The 13,896-nt window shown below is 33.5% G+C and overlaps 1 protein-coding gene across 1 annotated transcript; it reads right to left on the reverse strand.

The window, feature by feature from the left end:
- Window positions 1-2,833: 2,833 nt before the first annotated feature.
- LOC127548586 (39S ribosomal protein L41, mitochondrial-like) lies at window positions 2,834-3,308 on the reverse strand. The gene has a single exon (XM_051976045.1). It carries the CDS (start codon window positions 3,279-3,281, stop codon window positions 2,877-2,879), a length of 405 nt encoding a protein of 134 aa, XP_051832005.1. The 5' UTR covers window positions 3,282-3,308; the 3' UTR covers window positions 2,834-2,876.
- Window positions 3,309-13,896: the final 10,588 nt, after the last annotated feature.

The raw sequence follows: 13,896 nt of genomic DNA on the forward strand, positions 1-13,896 counted from the left end.
CAAATGACACTCTTGTCAGAAAGTCTGAATAATTTGTCTGAAGATTGAGATCTACCTGCCTCTAATCCAATATAACATGCACTGAATGTGCATGAGTTTTCTGTCTGCAATTTCCCTATTTCATAAAATATAATGTAGCAGCCTAAGAGACAGCCTAAGAGACATCCAGGGCTTGGTGGAAAACATCAAGAGGTCAGAATGAAGAGCCAAATTTCATAAGAACGGTGTTAATGGGAACGAGTAAAGTGCTAAAAAAGATAAAAATTTAAGTCAATAAATACAAAATGAGGAAGGAATTGGACAGTCGGGGAGACCTGAGTTCAAAGCAAGTTTCTGATACTTACTAAGCATATGACCTGGGAAAGTCACTTAACCCTATTTACCTCAGTTTCCTCAGATGTGAAATGAGCTGGAGAAGGGAATGGCAAACTACTTCAATATGTTTGCCAAGAAAATTCCAAACTGGTTCATGAACAATTAGACACAATTGAAACAACTGTTCAACAACCACAAGAGTATGTGTAAGAGTGTGTGTCATAGGCAGTTATTATATTCTTTCACCTAGACACACGTATATGCACTCATATTAGAGCACATAATATTGAGCAGACAAGTTTATGGACATTGATCCCTCCCAGTGAGTCAGACATGCTCTGGCTCTAACCTGAAAGTTTTTGTATCTTAGTTTGGGTGCAATGATTCCTTGATTGCTGCAACAGCAGCAAGAGGAGTAGAAATAGATCGTGTGAGCTCAGCTCACTTCTATAAACTCTCCAAGATAGTTTGGGCTAAAACATGTGGAGGAAGGTAGGATTATCCCTTAATATACTCTGATTAGAACATAGAAGCAGGGTAGGAGGGAGAAGGTCTTGATGGCCAGTCTCCATTACACATCCATTATCTCAACTGTACTTCACTATGAAGTTGTTTTATTTTCAGCAGCTAGATAGGACAGTGTATGTGGGACAGAGTACTGGGCCTGGAATCAGAATGATTTTTCCTGAGTTCATTTCTAGCCTCAGATTAACAGTGCAGTTCTGTAAAGTCACTTAACCTTGTTTGCCAGAGTTTCCTCACTTAAAAAATAAATTGGAGAAGGAAACAGCAAACTACTTCATTATCTTTGCCAAGAAAACCCTAATTGGGCTCACAAAGTGTTTGACAGGACTTTGAACAACAATAATAATACCAACTTTCATTTTTCATGCGTGATGGAAATGAGAGGTAGATTGGAGAGGAAATTGAGATAACACAATATTCCTACCTTCATGACTATTACAATCTTAGGAAAGGAGGATTTAAAGTATTTTACAAACCATCTTTGCTACTTGCTGAATTTTATGGATAAGTTCACTAAGATCCAGAGAAGGGAAATTACCTGTACTCTCTGGTATTTCCTCCTTTAGGATCCTTTACCATTCATCAAGATTCAATCCCAGTTTCATATTTTACCTCAACTTTTTCTGCTCTCTGCTGAAATATTCCTAGTATTTTATCTGATTTGGCTCCTCCAGGACAGAGATTGTTTTGCTTTTGCCTTTGTATTCCTAGCAAGTCTGAGGCTCTGTCCCCTAGGTTAAAATGTCCCCATTCCAAAAAATTGCTTATTTTGGTTTTGTCCAAGATATTTAGGTAATATGTAGCAGAACTAAGATTAGAACCTGATGCATCATGAGTGAACTGAGCATTATAGAGGGGAAGGTGAGAAGCAGGATGAGGAATTCTAAAAGTGTTGGGAGAAGGGGGGTATAAAAACTGGCCTTGTGTTGCTTCAGGGCTTTTCCTAGCATTAACCCTGGAAAGATTATTGCAATATAATAGCTTATAATTAAATTTTCAAATGAATTGATCTCACCAATACATGTGTTTCTTTCAATATTGAATATCATAACACATTTTTGTTTTATGACATTCCATATCTTCTCATTAAATTACGTCAGGGCTCCATTGATTATATTTATGGTGTTTTTCTGAATCTTTCAGATTACATGGATATAATGCATGCTAATTATGTATTATCTTTTCCTTTTTTTGCATGACAAGTCCAAAGTTTTGAGTTATTCCTACATTTAATGATGTTTGTACTCTTTTTTTGTCCAAACCTTTTCCTTGTTAATGTGTGGTAGTCTATTTACACTCTCTTCCCATCTTTCTATCATCCTTTGGGTAACCTATGTATTGCAGTAATCTATAATCTGTAGCCATTTAGCTCTAGGAAAAATGATACTATTTTCCTTTTTTAAAATAATCTTTTAGTTCAAACACTGCATAAAATCATAAATGCAATCCAGACTCCTCTCTTTCTCCTATTCTATTCTAGGTTCAGTTCATGGTCCATCTATAGTGTTTTTTTCAAAATATATCTCCTTATAGACCAGTTCCATGGGCTGACCATTCACCTGTATATCATACCTTAGAAAACATGCATTCTTCATCTACATATTTTTATTTTCTTATTTAGATTATTAGGTTGAACTCTTTTGAGTTGTTATTTGTAGATATCTGTAAAGCTCTAATTTGAGCAACAGAAAATGGGATCTGAAGCTGGGAAGACCTGAGTTCAAATCCAGATTCAGATTCAGATACTGATTAACTCTATGACCCTGGGGAAGTCAATTAATCTTTTTTGCATCTACTTTCTTGTTTGTAAAATGAGCTGGAAAAGGGAAGGGCCAACCACTACACTATCTTTGCCACAAAAAGGCCAAATGGCCTGACTAAAGAGTCAGATATGACTAAAACCACTGAAAAACAACAGATATCCCATGAAAGTGTGTTTCTTATTTTCTTCAACAGATGAGAAAAACAATGCTGCTCATTCTTTTGTATACCCTTTCTTTTTTTCTTTTTTTTTTTTAGAGGTCAAACATTTATTTTTATTGCACATAATTTTTAGGATACAGCTGGAAAAGCTTGCCTTCTTGAGAGGGCTCAAAGCCATACTTTTCCAAGTTGTTAGGGTCAAAAGTTCCTTCTTTAAAGTCCTTTTCAATTGAAGGTGCTACGGCTTCCATAAAGAGCTGCTTAGCTGTCAGTGGTTCATCTGTGCCTGCTGGAGCTCGATAGGACACATAAGGCTTGAGTTTGAAACCCGTCAAATCCGGAACCACAAACTCAGGGACCATTTCCTTCACCATCACAAACTTCCCACTTTTAGAAAAGCCGGTGAATTTGGCCCCACGACCTTTGTAGAAGGTCCGGGGGCCACGCTTGCTTGTCCACTTGCTCATTCTGTCTGCCCCTCGGACCAGGCCCTGAGTCAGAGCTGAAAGGAGGCCCATATTTGGTTTCTCGGCCGCTCACGCACCAGCCACCTTGTATACCCTTTCAAGAAAGAAAACTAAAACAAAAACTATGATTCTTTATTTCATTTAACTGCCAATTCCTTATAATCTTCTAGTTTAATTTATAGCAAGACTATCAGCATTGATAGTAATTTGGTTCTTTTGGTACAATATTGATTTGTTAATCAATATGTGCACCATAATTTTTAGAAAAATGACTTGGATAACAAACGAATAAAAAAGATTTGGATTACAAATGAAGAATCTTACCTATTTATGAAGGACAGCACATTTAACCTAAGAAAAATCAGGTACTGAAGCTAAGGGGAAGATCATTTTAAAAGGGGGAATTTAATTTATAGTAATCAATCCATAAAAATCTATTTATTGAATCCCTTTTATATCAATGAATCAATCAATAAAAATTATTAGGTGTTTACTAAATGTCAGACACTGGGTTAATGTCTTGGAGAAAAAAAAAATGTGGCAAAAGAAAGCTTCTGTCCTCAATAAGCTCAAAATTCTAATGAGAAAAACATAAATAAACAGACATATACAAACACTTTATATGTATATATATATATATATGAAATAATTAATAGAAAGAAAACACTAGAATTAAGAGGGGTTGGGAAAGATTTACTGTAGAATGCAAATTTTAATTGGGACCTAAAGGAAACCAGTAAACCAGTTGGTAAAGATGAAGTGGGAAAGAATTCCAATGATGGAAGACAGCCAGAGAAAATATCCAAACCATAGAGATAGAGTGTCTTGTTCATGGAACAGCCAAGAAGTCAGTGTCACTGAATCAGAATATAGGTAGAGAGTAATCTAGGAGGGAGCTAGATTGTAAAGAACTTTAATTGCTGGAGAAAGGATTGCATATTGGATCCTAGAGGTGATAAGAAATCACTAGGGTTTATTAAGTGGATGTGTGGATTTTTCTTTCAGGAAAATCACTTCACTTTCTGAATAGAAGATATATTGGAGTGAGAAGAGATGAGTCAGGCAAATGCACAGAAGGCTATTGCAATCATATAGATGTAAGGTAAAGAAGGTCTACCCAAGAATGATGGTTGTATCAGATGAGGTAAGGGGGAGTATCTGAGAGTTTTGCAAAGATGAAATTGTGATCCTTGGTAAATAATTGGATATGGGAGATGAGAGATAGTGAGTTCAGAGTGAATCCTAGGTTTTGAGACTGAAAGACTGGGAAAATGCATTTAACCTCTATAGTAACAAGGAAAAAAGAAGATAGGGAGAATTTAGGGAGAGAAATAACAAATTCATTTTTGGACATTTTGAGTTTAAGATATCTGCTGGACAACCAGTTTAAGATATCTAAAAGGCAAATGGAAATGTGACACTGGAGATTGGCAAAGAGGTTTGGGTAGAACAGCTAACTTTACATGAAGAGCTGTGGGAGATTTAAAAAAGAAAAATAGAAACGGCCTCTTTCAGCCTATATGTACAAAAATGTTTGTGACAGCCATCTCTGTAGTTGCTAGAAATTGGAAACTGAGTAGATGCCCATCAATTGGAAAATGGCTGAATAAATTGTGGTATATGAATGTTATGGAATATTATTGTTCTGTAAGAAATGACCAGCAGGATGAATACAGAGAGGCTTGGAGATACTTACATGAACTGATGCTGAGTGAAATGAGCAAGGCCAGGAAATCATTATATACTTCAACAACTGTACTATATGATGATCAATTCTGATGGACATGGCTCTCTTCAACAATGAGATGAACCAAATCAGTTCCATTTGTTCAATAATGAATAGAATCATCTACACCCAGTGAAAGAACTCTGGGAAATGGGTGTGAACCATTACATAGCATTTCCAATCTCTCTGTTTTTGTCTGCTTGCATTTTTGATTTCCTTCACAGGTTAATTGTACATTATTTCAAAATCCAATTCTTGTGCAGCAAAATAACTGTATGGATATTTATACATATATTGAATTTAACATATATTTTAATATATTTAACATGTATTGGTCTACCTGCCATCTCGGGGAGAGAGTGGAGGGAAGAAGGGAAAAAATTGGAACAAAAGTTTTTGCAAATGTCAATGCTGAAAAATTACCCATGCATGTACCTTGTAAATAAAAAGATATATATATATATATATGTATATATGTATGTATGTATGTATATATATATATGTATACATACATATATACATATATATATATATAAAAAGAAATGGCCCCTTTCCATAAGTAACTTACTCTTAGTTTAAGACATGTAAAAGACCAAATGTGAATCAGGTATATTGCTAAGAAGAAACATTATTAGACTTGGATTCAGTAGAGAATCAAACACAAATAAAAATGTAAACATATATTTGTCAAATATCCTTAGGTCAGTCACTTAAATTTTTTGAGATTCTCACAAAGGATTTATGGGGATAACTGAACAAGAGCTATATAGAATGAGATAATAAAAGCAGACTTTTATCTCATGCAGTGAAATAAGTACCTAACCTATGAAAACAGTTCTCCCTAAAGGTTAGGCATTCCAAATGCATAATCAATTAGTAAATCAATATTATCTACTATGTATAAACTTATGCTGGACAGAATAAGCAATATTAAAAGAAACAAACCAAAAAAACCTTATGTATTCTTGCTCTCATGGAGCCTAATATAAATTATAATTTATAATTATAATAATGAAGCATGTTTCTTGTGTGACTCATAGAAATTAATCTCAACATAGTTACACCCTATATGATGCTAGGTTATGTGAAATCCATTAAATGCCACAATGAGAAAGTATCAGAAAAGTGGAAACTTCTAGTAAAATCTTGCCATGCAAACATATTCCCACTTATGAAATGGGGATAAGAATACCTGTGCCATAAAATTTAAAAGAAATTAATAAGCATTATTACTTATGATAACATATACAACAAACTTTTATTATTGCATAAGAATATATACAAACTTTCAGTTCCACAATCAATTATTGTTTTCAACAGGTATAGCAATGATTATATTATACTTGATGTTCAAAATATATATGTACAATTGGTTTTTAATCCATCACCATTATCTATAACTCTTCATAGTTCCTAAGGACAATTTTAATTCAGTTTGCGTTAGAACTGGAGTCATATTTACTTATTGAAGTTTCATAAAAGCCCGAAATATCAATGAATCAACACAATCTTATTGAATGCTGAGCTCAAACACTTATGAACAATGAGAGACAATAGTCTACAACATGACCTGTGTCCTTAAGTATGTAGAATCTTGTGAAGATGAGACTTATGAATGGGGAGAAAATAGAAAAAAAAATACAAAGATAGCTTATAAGCCAACAAATGCCAAATTGTATGGTTCAGAAAATTGGTGTTTTGAAATTTAAAAGCCCTTCTCCCAATCACAAGGGACAGAAAGGAGACTAACCAAATCTACTCAGCTGCTGGTTCCCGGGGGGAGGCAAGCTGCCTGTCATTCTGACCCAGTGGCAAAAGAGGAAGCACCTGATTAGAAAGAAGGCTGACAGAATATTGCCTCGGAATCCCCAGAGAGCAGAGACAGCCCTTTAACACTCTCACTCGTAGAATTTACTCCCTCAGATTTCAGGACACAAATCGGCATTAGAAGGCTGTAGGATGGCGGTTCATAATGGTTCAAGAATAAATCCCTTAACCCAGCTAATGTTTAGAAGGACTTTTTATATCTCAAATCGCTATGATTATCAAAGATAAATATTTAGGAAGATAGACTACTCTAGGGGAAGGGGAAATCATATCCTGGTTTAAGATTCAGAGAATCTGGCTCTAACTGTCACTTGTGGGGCAATTAGTTGGTGCAGTGGAGAGAGGACCAACCAACCCTGAAGTCAGGAGGACCTGAGTTCAAATATATTCCAGACACTTAACACTTCCTAGTTGTATGACCCTGGGCAAGTCACTTAATCCCAATTGCCTCAGAAAAAAAATTATAATAATTAGAATAAATAACCCCAAACAAAACCAAAAACAAATGTCAACTTGTTATTTGAGTGCTGTGCCTGAAATCAGGAAGATTCATCTTCCTGAGTTCAAATCTGATATCAGACATATACTAACTATATGAGCCTGGACAAGTCATCTAATTCAGTTTGCCTCAATTTCCTCATCTGTAAAATGCCTAAATGACAAACAACAGCAATATATTTGCCAACACCAAATGGGATCACAAAAAATTGGACATAAATGAAACAACTGAACAAGAAGCTTGAGAAATTGCTTGTCCTTTCAAGTAAGGGCCTCTGCTTTCTCTTCTCTAAAATGACAATGAGAGTATTGGACTAGATGATCTCATTTTGGGAAATCAAGATACTAACAAGTCTTTTGATGCCCTAATAGTTTATCTTTTAAGATCACTTTCAGCTCTTAGCATTCTATGCTCCAAGACCCCTTCCATCGTTGGCATATTATAGTCTAACTTTTTTTTTGACATTATAATATTCTGTGTTCTAAGGTTGTTTCTATATTTTAACAAATTTTTAAATTTAAAAAAATTTAACAATTTTTTTTGGTGTCCTAATATTCTGTAGCCTAAGATTCATTTTTCTATGTTAACATGCACAGTCAGGTAATGAGCTTCATTGAAAGGATTACCCCTTTCCCCACACAGGAGGTTAAGTAAAGTACTATCTCCTTTGCACATCCTACCCATCCTAATTACTCAATCTAGGCCTGCTTCTATAAGAACCTATGCTTCTAGGACACAATAACTCACAGTTTGGTGGCCAGAAAGTTTGAGTGAACCCCAGGTTCTGAACTTTCATTATCCCTTACATTTCAAAAAAGCTAATGTAATTTTTGTACTGAAAGAAGCACATTTTTATTTCCTGTATACATGTCTCTGGGTAAGTTATTTCAGTTCTCAACATCTAAGTTTTTTTAATTTGAAAATGATCCTCGGGATAACTTTAGTTATTTCTCAAAATGTGTGGGAACAGGGCTTTTACCACATTAAGAAGTGGGGCAATTTGCTTCTTTTAGGAAAAAAAAATGTGCTTCTTTTGGGGCAAAAATTACATTAGCTTTTTTGGATGTCATAACATTCTGACTCATTTTGAGTCCAATAAAAAATCCCCATATATGTATGTGTAAACACAGAAACAACACAGAGATACAGCACATAGATGCACATTTTCCACATAAATTGTTGTCTTACTATAATTCCTTCATTCTGTATGTGTGTGTTTGATTTTTAATTCAAGACTAGAGTTGGAAATTCATATCCACTAAATTTTATCTTGGTCCTTCAGGATGGGTAAATTTTGAATAGGTTAGAAAGAAAGAGGTTAGGAACATAGCAAGAGAGAATAATATGAACTATCACTCTGATCTGAGAATATGCAGGGTGGAAGACAAGGAATACACACATTGACTCCGATGAATAGAGAGGGATTAGAGCTAAATTGGAGCACAGAATCAATTATACATTAAGAGAAACAAAACAGAGGTTTAGAAGGAAGATAAGAAATTTTCATTCTTTACTATTCAGATTTCCCCAATAAAAGAAATGTTTTAAAGTAAAAGTGAGAGTTCAGAGTCTCAAATAAGAACCAAAGTATAATGAGAAAAAAAAAAATCACTGATTTTGGAGTCAGGGGACCTAAGCTCAAATGACTATTCTGCTACTCATTACATATTTCCTATTAACCCTCATTTCCTCTTTCTGAGTTTCTATTCCATCATCTATAAACTAGCTTTGATTTGTTAACAGTCAGATAATTTCTAAATCTCTGGTCCTTTTCTCTGTCCTATGTTCTTGTAATCAGTGGAAATTGTTTGTTTTCCTAGAAAACAATTTTCTAATAGATCAGAGACTATTTAACGAATATAAACTGAATTTGTGAACATTTTAATCTGAAGAATTTCAAGTCACTTTATGGCCAAATCAGTAAACTTTGAATCACTGACTAAATTTGATTCCATTCAATTTAATAAGTATTTTTTAAAGTGCTTACTATGTAAAAAGGACTAGGAATAGTTATATTATGTTCTTAACCTCATATTCTTCTGTTGAGAAACAATATGTACATACAAATAGATAGTGTAAAAAGTAAATTAAGGGTAATTATTAATCAATATTAATTATTAATTTTATTAATATTATGAAGATCTTACAAAGAAAATAGTACCTGAACTGACCTTTGAAAGATGAAATGGATTCTTTGAAGCAGAGATGAGGAAAGAGTACTTTTCAGCATGCAACAAGGTTTCTAAGTTTGAATATGAGATATGAGATGGTATGCCAATTTATAGTGAGAATAAATTTTATCTCAATAATTAAAACCTATATTTTAAGTGTCCATTTTGTGATTGAGTTGTTTTGAGAAAGTTGTTTTTCAGTGGTGAGATAAGAATTTATGTGGTTTGATATAAAAAACAACTATATAGATGTTTTCAAATAACTGATGCGCATATGTAGATTCTCTCACAGTAGGACAGAACATCAATAGAAAAATATTATGAATACTTTTATCAGTAGTTCAAATAATAAACTACCTATAAAATTATATTTTAAAAACAGTAAGCTTTCAGCTTGCTCTTCAGTTGCATTTCTTCTGCTTCCCCCATTTGAAAATGGAGCATTTCCATGCTCATTTAAAGAAAGTGTTGATTGGCAGACATTTGCCAAATAACCACTTCAGAGACATATAACATCGAGAAAACCTTTTTATGAACATTGGTAAAAAGGGAAAAAGCTTATCTGGACTTGATTGGATGTATACTTGATTATCTGTTCCTACAGGGAGGGTGTTGTTTGTATTGTTTGCATCTTTTGACTGATGAAATTAGATTGCATTCAATCAAAAGTTTAATTTTTTCTTTTGCATTCTAACTGCCAAATGCTATTTAACATTAGGTAATAGCTAATAGATAAATTTGATTGAAATATAAATCTTATGAAGGAGAGTGATATGAAAAAAGGTTAGAAAAATATATTGAAGTCAAAATGTAGAGGACATTAACTGATAAGCAGAGGAATTTATACTTTATTCCAAAGATAACTGGGAGTCATTCAAGATTTTTTTCTTGGCAGAATAATAAGGTCTGGCAGCAGAAAAATCAAGGACCATGTAACATTTATACTAGATGGGAGCCTAAAACAAAAATGACCCCAATGGCACATAAAGCTTCTTGCCTAATAGGCTATTTGTAAAATATCACTAGATGAATTTACCTAGAATAAAAAGGTAATGATTTGTATTTTCAAAGTCAGAGGTTTAGTGTCAACTGTGATTAGTTGCTGATAGCTCTTAGATCTGAACTATTTTCATGTCAAAAATCCATCCATTATTTCTTTTGATTTCCATTCCATATATTCAATTGAATATATAATTTAGATGAATTAAAAAAAATAACAACTATCTTATGTTTATACAGGAGTTTGAGTATTTTCAGAGACAGAATCAAAGTTGAATTGAATCTTAGTTATCTAGTTTAAACTCTCTGCCTTTGAACAAAAAGCCCAGGAGAACTAAATTATTTCTCTAGATTCAATGACACTAATGTTTGATCAAGCATTAGAAGTCAGGTTTTCTGAGTCCAGCATTCTTTCACTTCCACATGCTAGGCCTCTTTGAATTTATTATCTCAGATCATGCTAATAGAAATTCATTTGCTAGGTACATAATCAATCATATAAGTTCTCTAGATCAGAATGTGATTATTTACCTCTGAGAATTAGAGTATTTTGAACAAAACCAATGCAGAAAACATTAGAAGGGAAGCAGAAAATTGCAAAAAAATTTTATATCCAAAGGTTCTGATAAAGGCCTCATTTCTAAACTACATAGAGAATGAACTCAAATTTATAAGAATACAAGTCATTCTAGAACTGGTAAATGTCCAAAGGACATGAAGAAACAATTTTTAGATGAAGAAATTAAAAACATTTCTAGTCATATGAAAAAATGTCCCAAATCATAATTGATTTAAGAAATGCAAATTAAGACAACTCTGAGGCACCACTGCATTCCTCTTAGATTGGCTAAGATGACAGAAAAAGATAATGATGAATAGATGGGATGTGGGAAAACTGGGACACTAATCCATTGTTAGTGGAGTTGTGAACTGATCCAACCATTCTGGAGAGCAATTTATAACTATTCCCAAAAGACTATTAAACTATGCATACCTTTTGATCCAGCAGAGTCCCTAATGGGCCTGTATCCCAAAGAGATCATAAAAAAGGAAAAGGACCTACATGTGCAAAAATATTTAAAGCAGCCCTTTTTGTAGTGACAAGGAACTGGAAACAGTGGATGCCCATCAGTTGAAAAATAGCTGAATGAATCACGGTATATGAATTTAAGGAAGTAATATTATTTTATAAGAAACGACAAGCAGAATGATTTCAGGAAGGCCTGATGAGACTTATATGAATTGATGCTAAATGAAGTAAGTAGAACCAAGAGAACATTGTACACAGCAAGATTATACAACGATCAATTATAAGAGACATGAATCTTTTCACCAGCAAGGTTATTCAGAGTAGTCACAATGGTCTTGTGATAAAGAGAGCCATCTGTATTCAGAGGGAAGATTGTTAAGGACTGAATGTAGATCACAAGAGAGCATTTTTATCTTGCTGTTGTTGTTTACTTGTATTTTGCTTTCTTTCTCATTTTTAAAAAATTTCTTGTTCTGAATTTTCTTGTGCAGCATGATGATTGTGGAAATGTTATAGAAGAATTGCACATGTTTGACATATATTGGATTACTCACCATTTAGGGGAAATGGTGGGGGAAAGGGAGAAAAAAATTGGAACACAAGGTTTTGCAAGGGTGAATGTTAAAACTATCTATGCATATGTTTTTAAAATAAAAAGCTTTAAAAATACATGGGGAAAATAAAATAACTAGAAAAAAGCTCTACTAAGGAAGAAAAGAAAAAAGAATCAGAGTATTTAAATTAAACATACTACTCTGATATGAACATTTTATAGAATTCAGGTGTTTTGTAACCCTGAAATTAATAATAACTTTTCTCCTTTGCAATCAAATTGGTTGAGTGATAGGAAAAAAATCATTGGCATACAGTAAGAAAGTTTTGATTATGATTCTGAATTTAATTTCTGAAATGCAAAATTGGGATCATAATTTTTAAAAATACTATTTGCTTAGAAAATAATTTCATACTAGAGTTTTTAGCCTAAAGGAAAAGGATTCAAAGTTGACTAACCATAGTTGGTATCAGCATCCTTCTAACCAACTTTCAAAATAATTTAGCATGATTATGGGAGATTTGGAGGAAACCAGATGAAATACAAATACCTGGACAAACTTTTAAAATGTGAAAAAAGAAATTAAAATGGTACACATCAACAAAGAAAATGACAAGGAGACCACATAATAAAACTTTTGGATGCAGTAAAAGCAATTCTAGAGGATTTTAAATTTACACACACACACACACACACACACACACACACACACACACACACACACACGTAGTAGTTGTTTTTAAGAGAAAAGTCAGCTAATTCTTCCTTTTTTCAAATTTTTAAGTACTAATTTGTTTCAATTGGATAAAATCTGCTTTCTCAATACTTTTCCCCATATTTAAAATACTAGGGGAAAAAAAAAAACCACTGCAAATATATATAGTCATCGAAACAAATTTCCACATTGAACATGTCAAAAAATTGTCTTATTTTGCATTCTGAGTTCTCTTATTTTATATAATGAAATAAGTAGCATGTTTTATCCTCAAATTTCTGGAATTTTGTTTGGTCATTCAGTACAACAGTATTTCATCACAACTTGTTCTTTCCTTCCCCAATTTATAGGTACCCCTTCAGATTCCCATCATTTTATACTTCAAAATGATATCAATATTTTTGTGCATCCTTAGAGTATGTTTTGCTCAGGACTAATCCTTCTCTTAATCATGCATTCCTTAAAATCTCTTCCCCCTTCTCTCTTTCCCTCTTATTTTCCTGTTGAATGGATTGTATTGCTGCATCCAACTGTGAATGAGTGTGTGTGTGCGTGCGTGTGTGTGTGTGTGTGTGTGTGTGTGTGTGTGTGAGATCCCCATTTTGGCTAATTTAGATAAAGGTGAGTTTTAAGTTCCAGCTGCTCCCCACTACTCTCTATGCAGCCTAATTATATGAAAAAACTTCCCCTAACATTCTTTCCCCTTCTTTTCCAACTATCCCTACTGTAAGACTATTTCATTCTCTTTCTTCATTCTTTTCTTAAGATAACAAGATCATTCCTAGGTATTCTCTAACTGGATGATGGATGATAGTCTTCAGAAAGTATACATGTATCATTTCCCCACCTATTTCCTTGTTTATTCATTTTAATCTTTTTAATGTTTCCCTTTACTCCTGTTTGCACTTAAATGCTTATGCATAACTGACATTCCTGTCAAAAATGTTTAGAAGTTCTCTATTATTAAAAACCCATTTTTCTTCCCAAAGTATGATACTCAATTTTACTGGGTAAGTTATTTTTAGCTGTAAGTCCATACCCCTTTCCTTTGAGAATATTTTATTCCAAGTTCTCTGCTCCTTTATTGTGGTGGCTACTAAATTATGTGTGATTGTGATTCCTTAATGTTTGAAGTTTTCTTTCTTA

This window comes from Antechinus flavipes, chromosome 2 (assembly GCF_016432865.1).
Source record: "Antechinus flavipes isolate AdamAnt ecotype Samford, QLD, Australia chromosome 2, AdamAnt_v2, whole genome shotgun sequence".
Lineage (NCBI taxonomy): Eukaryota > Metazoa > Chordata > Mammalia > Dasyuromorphia > Dasyuridae > Antechinus > Antechinus flavipes.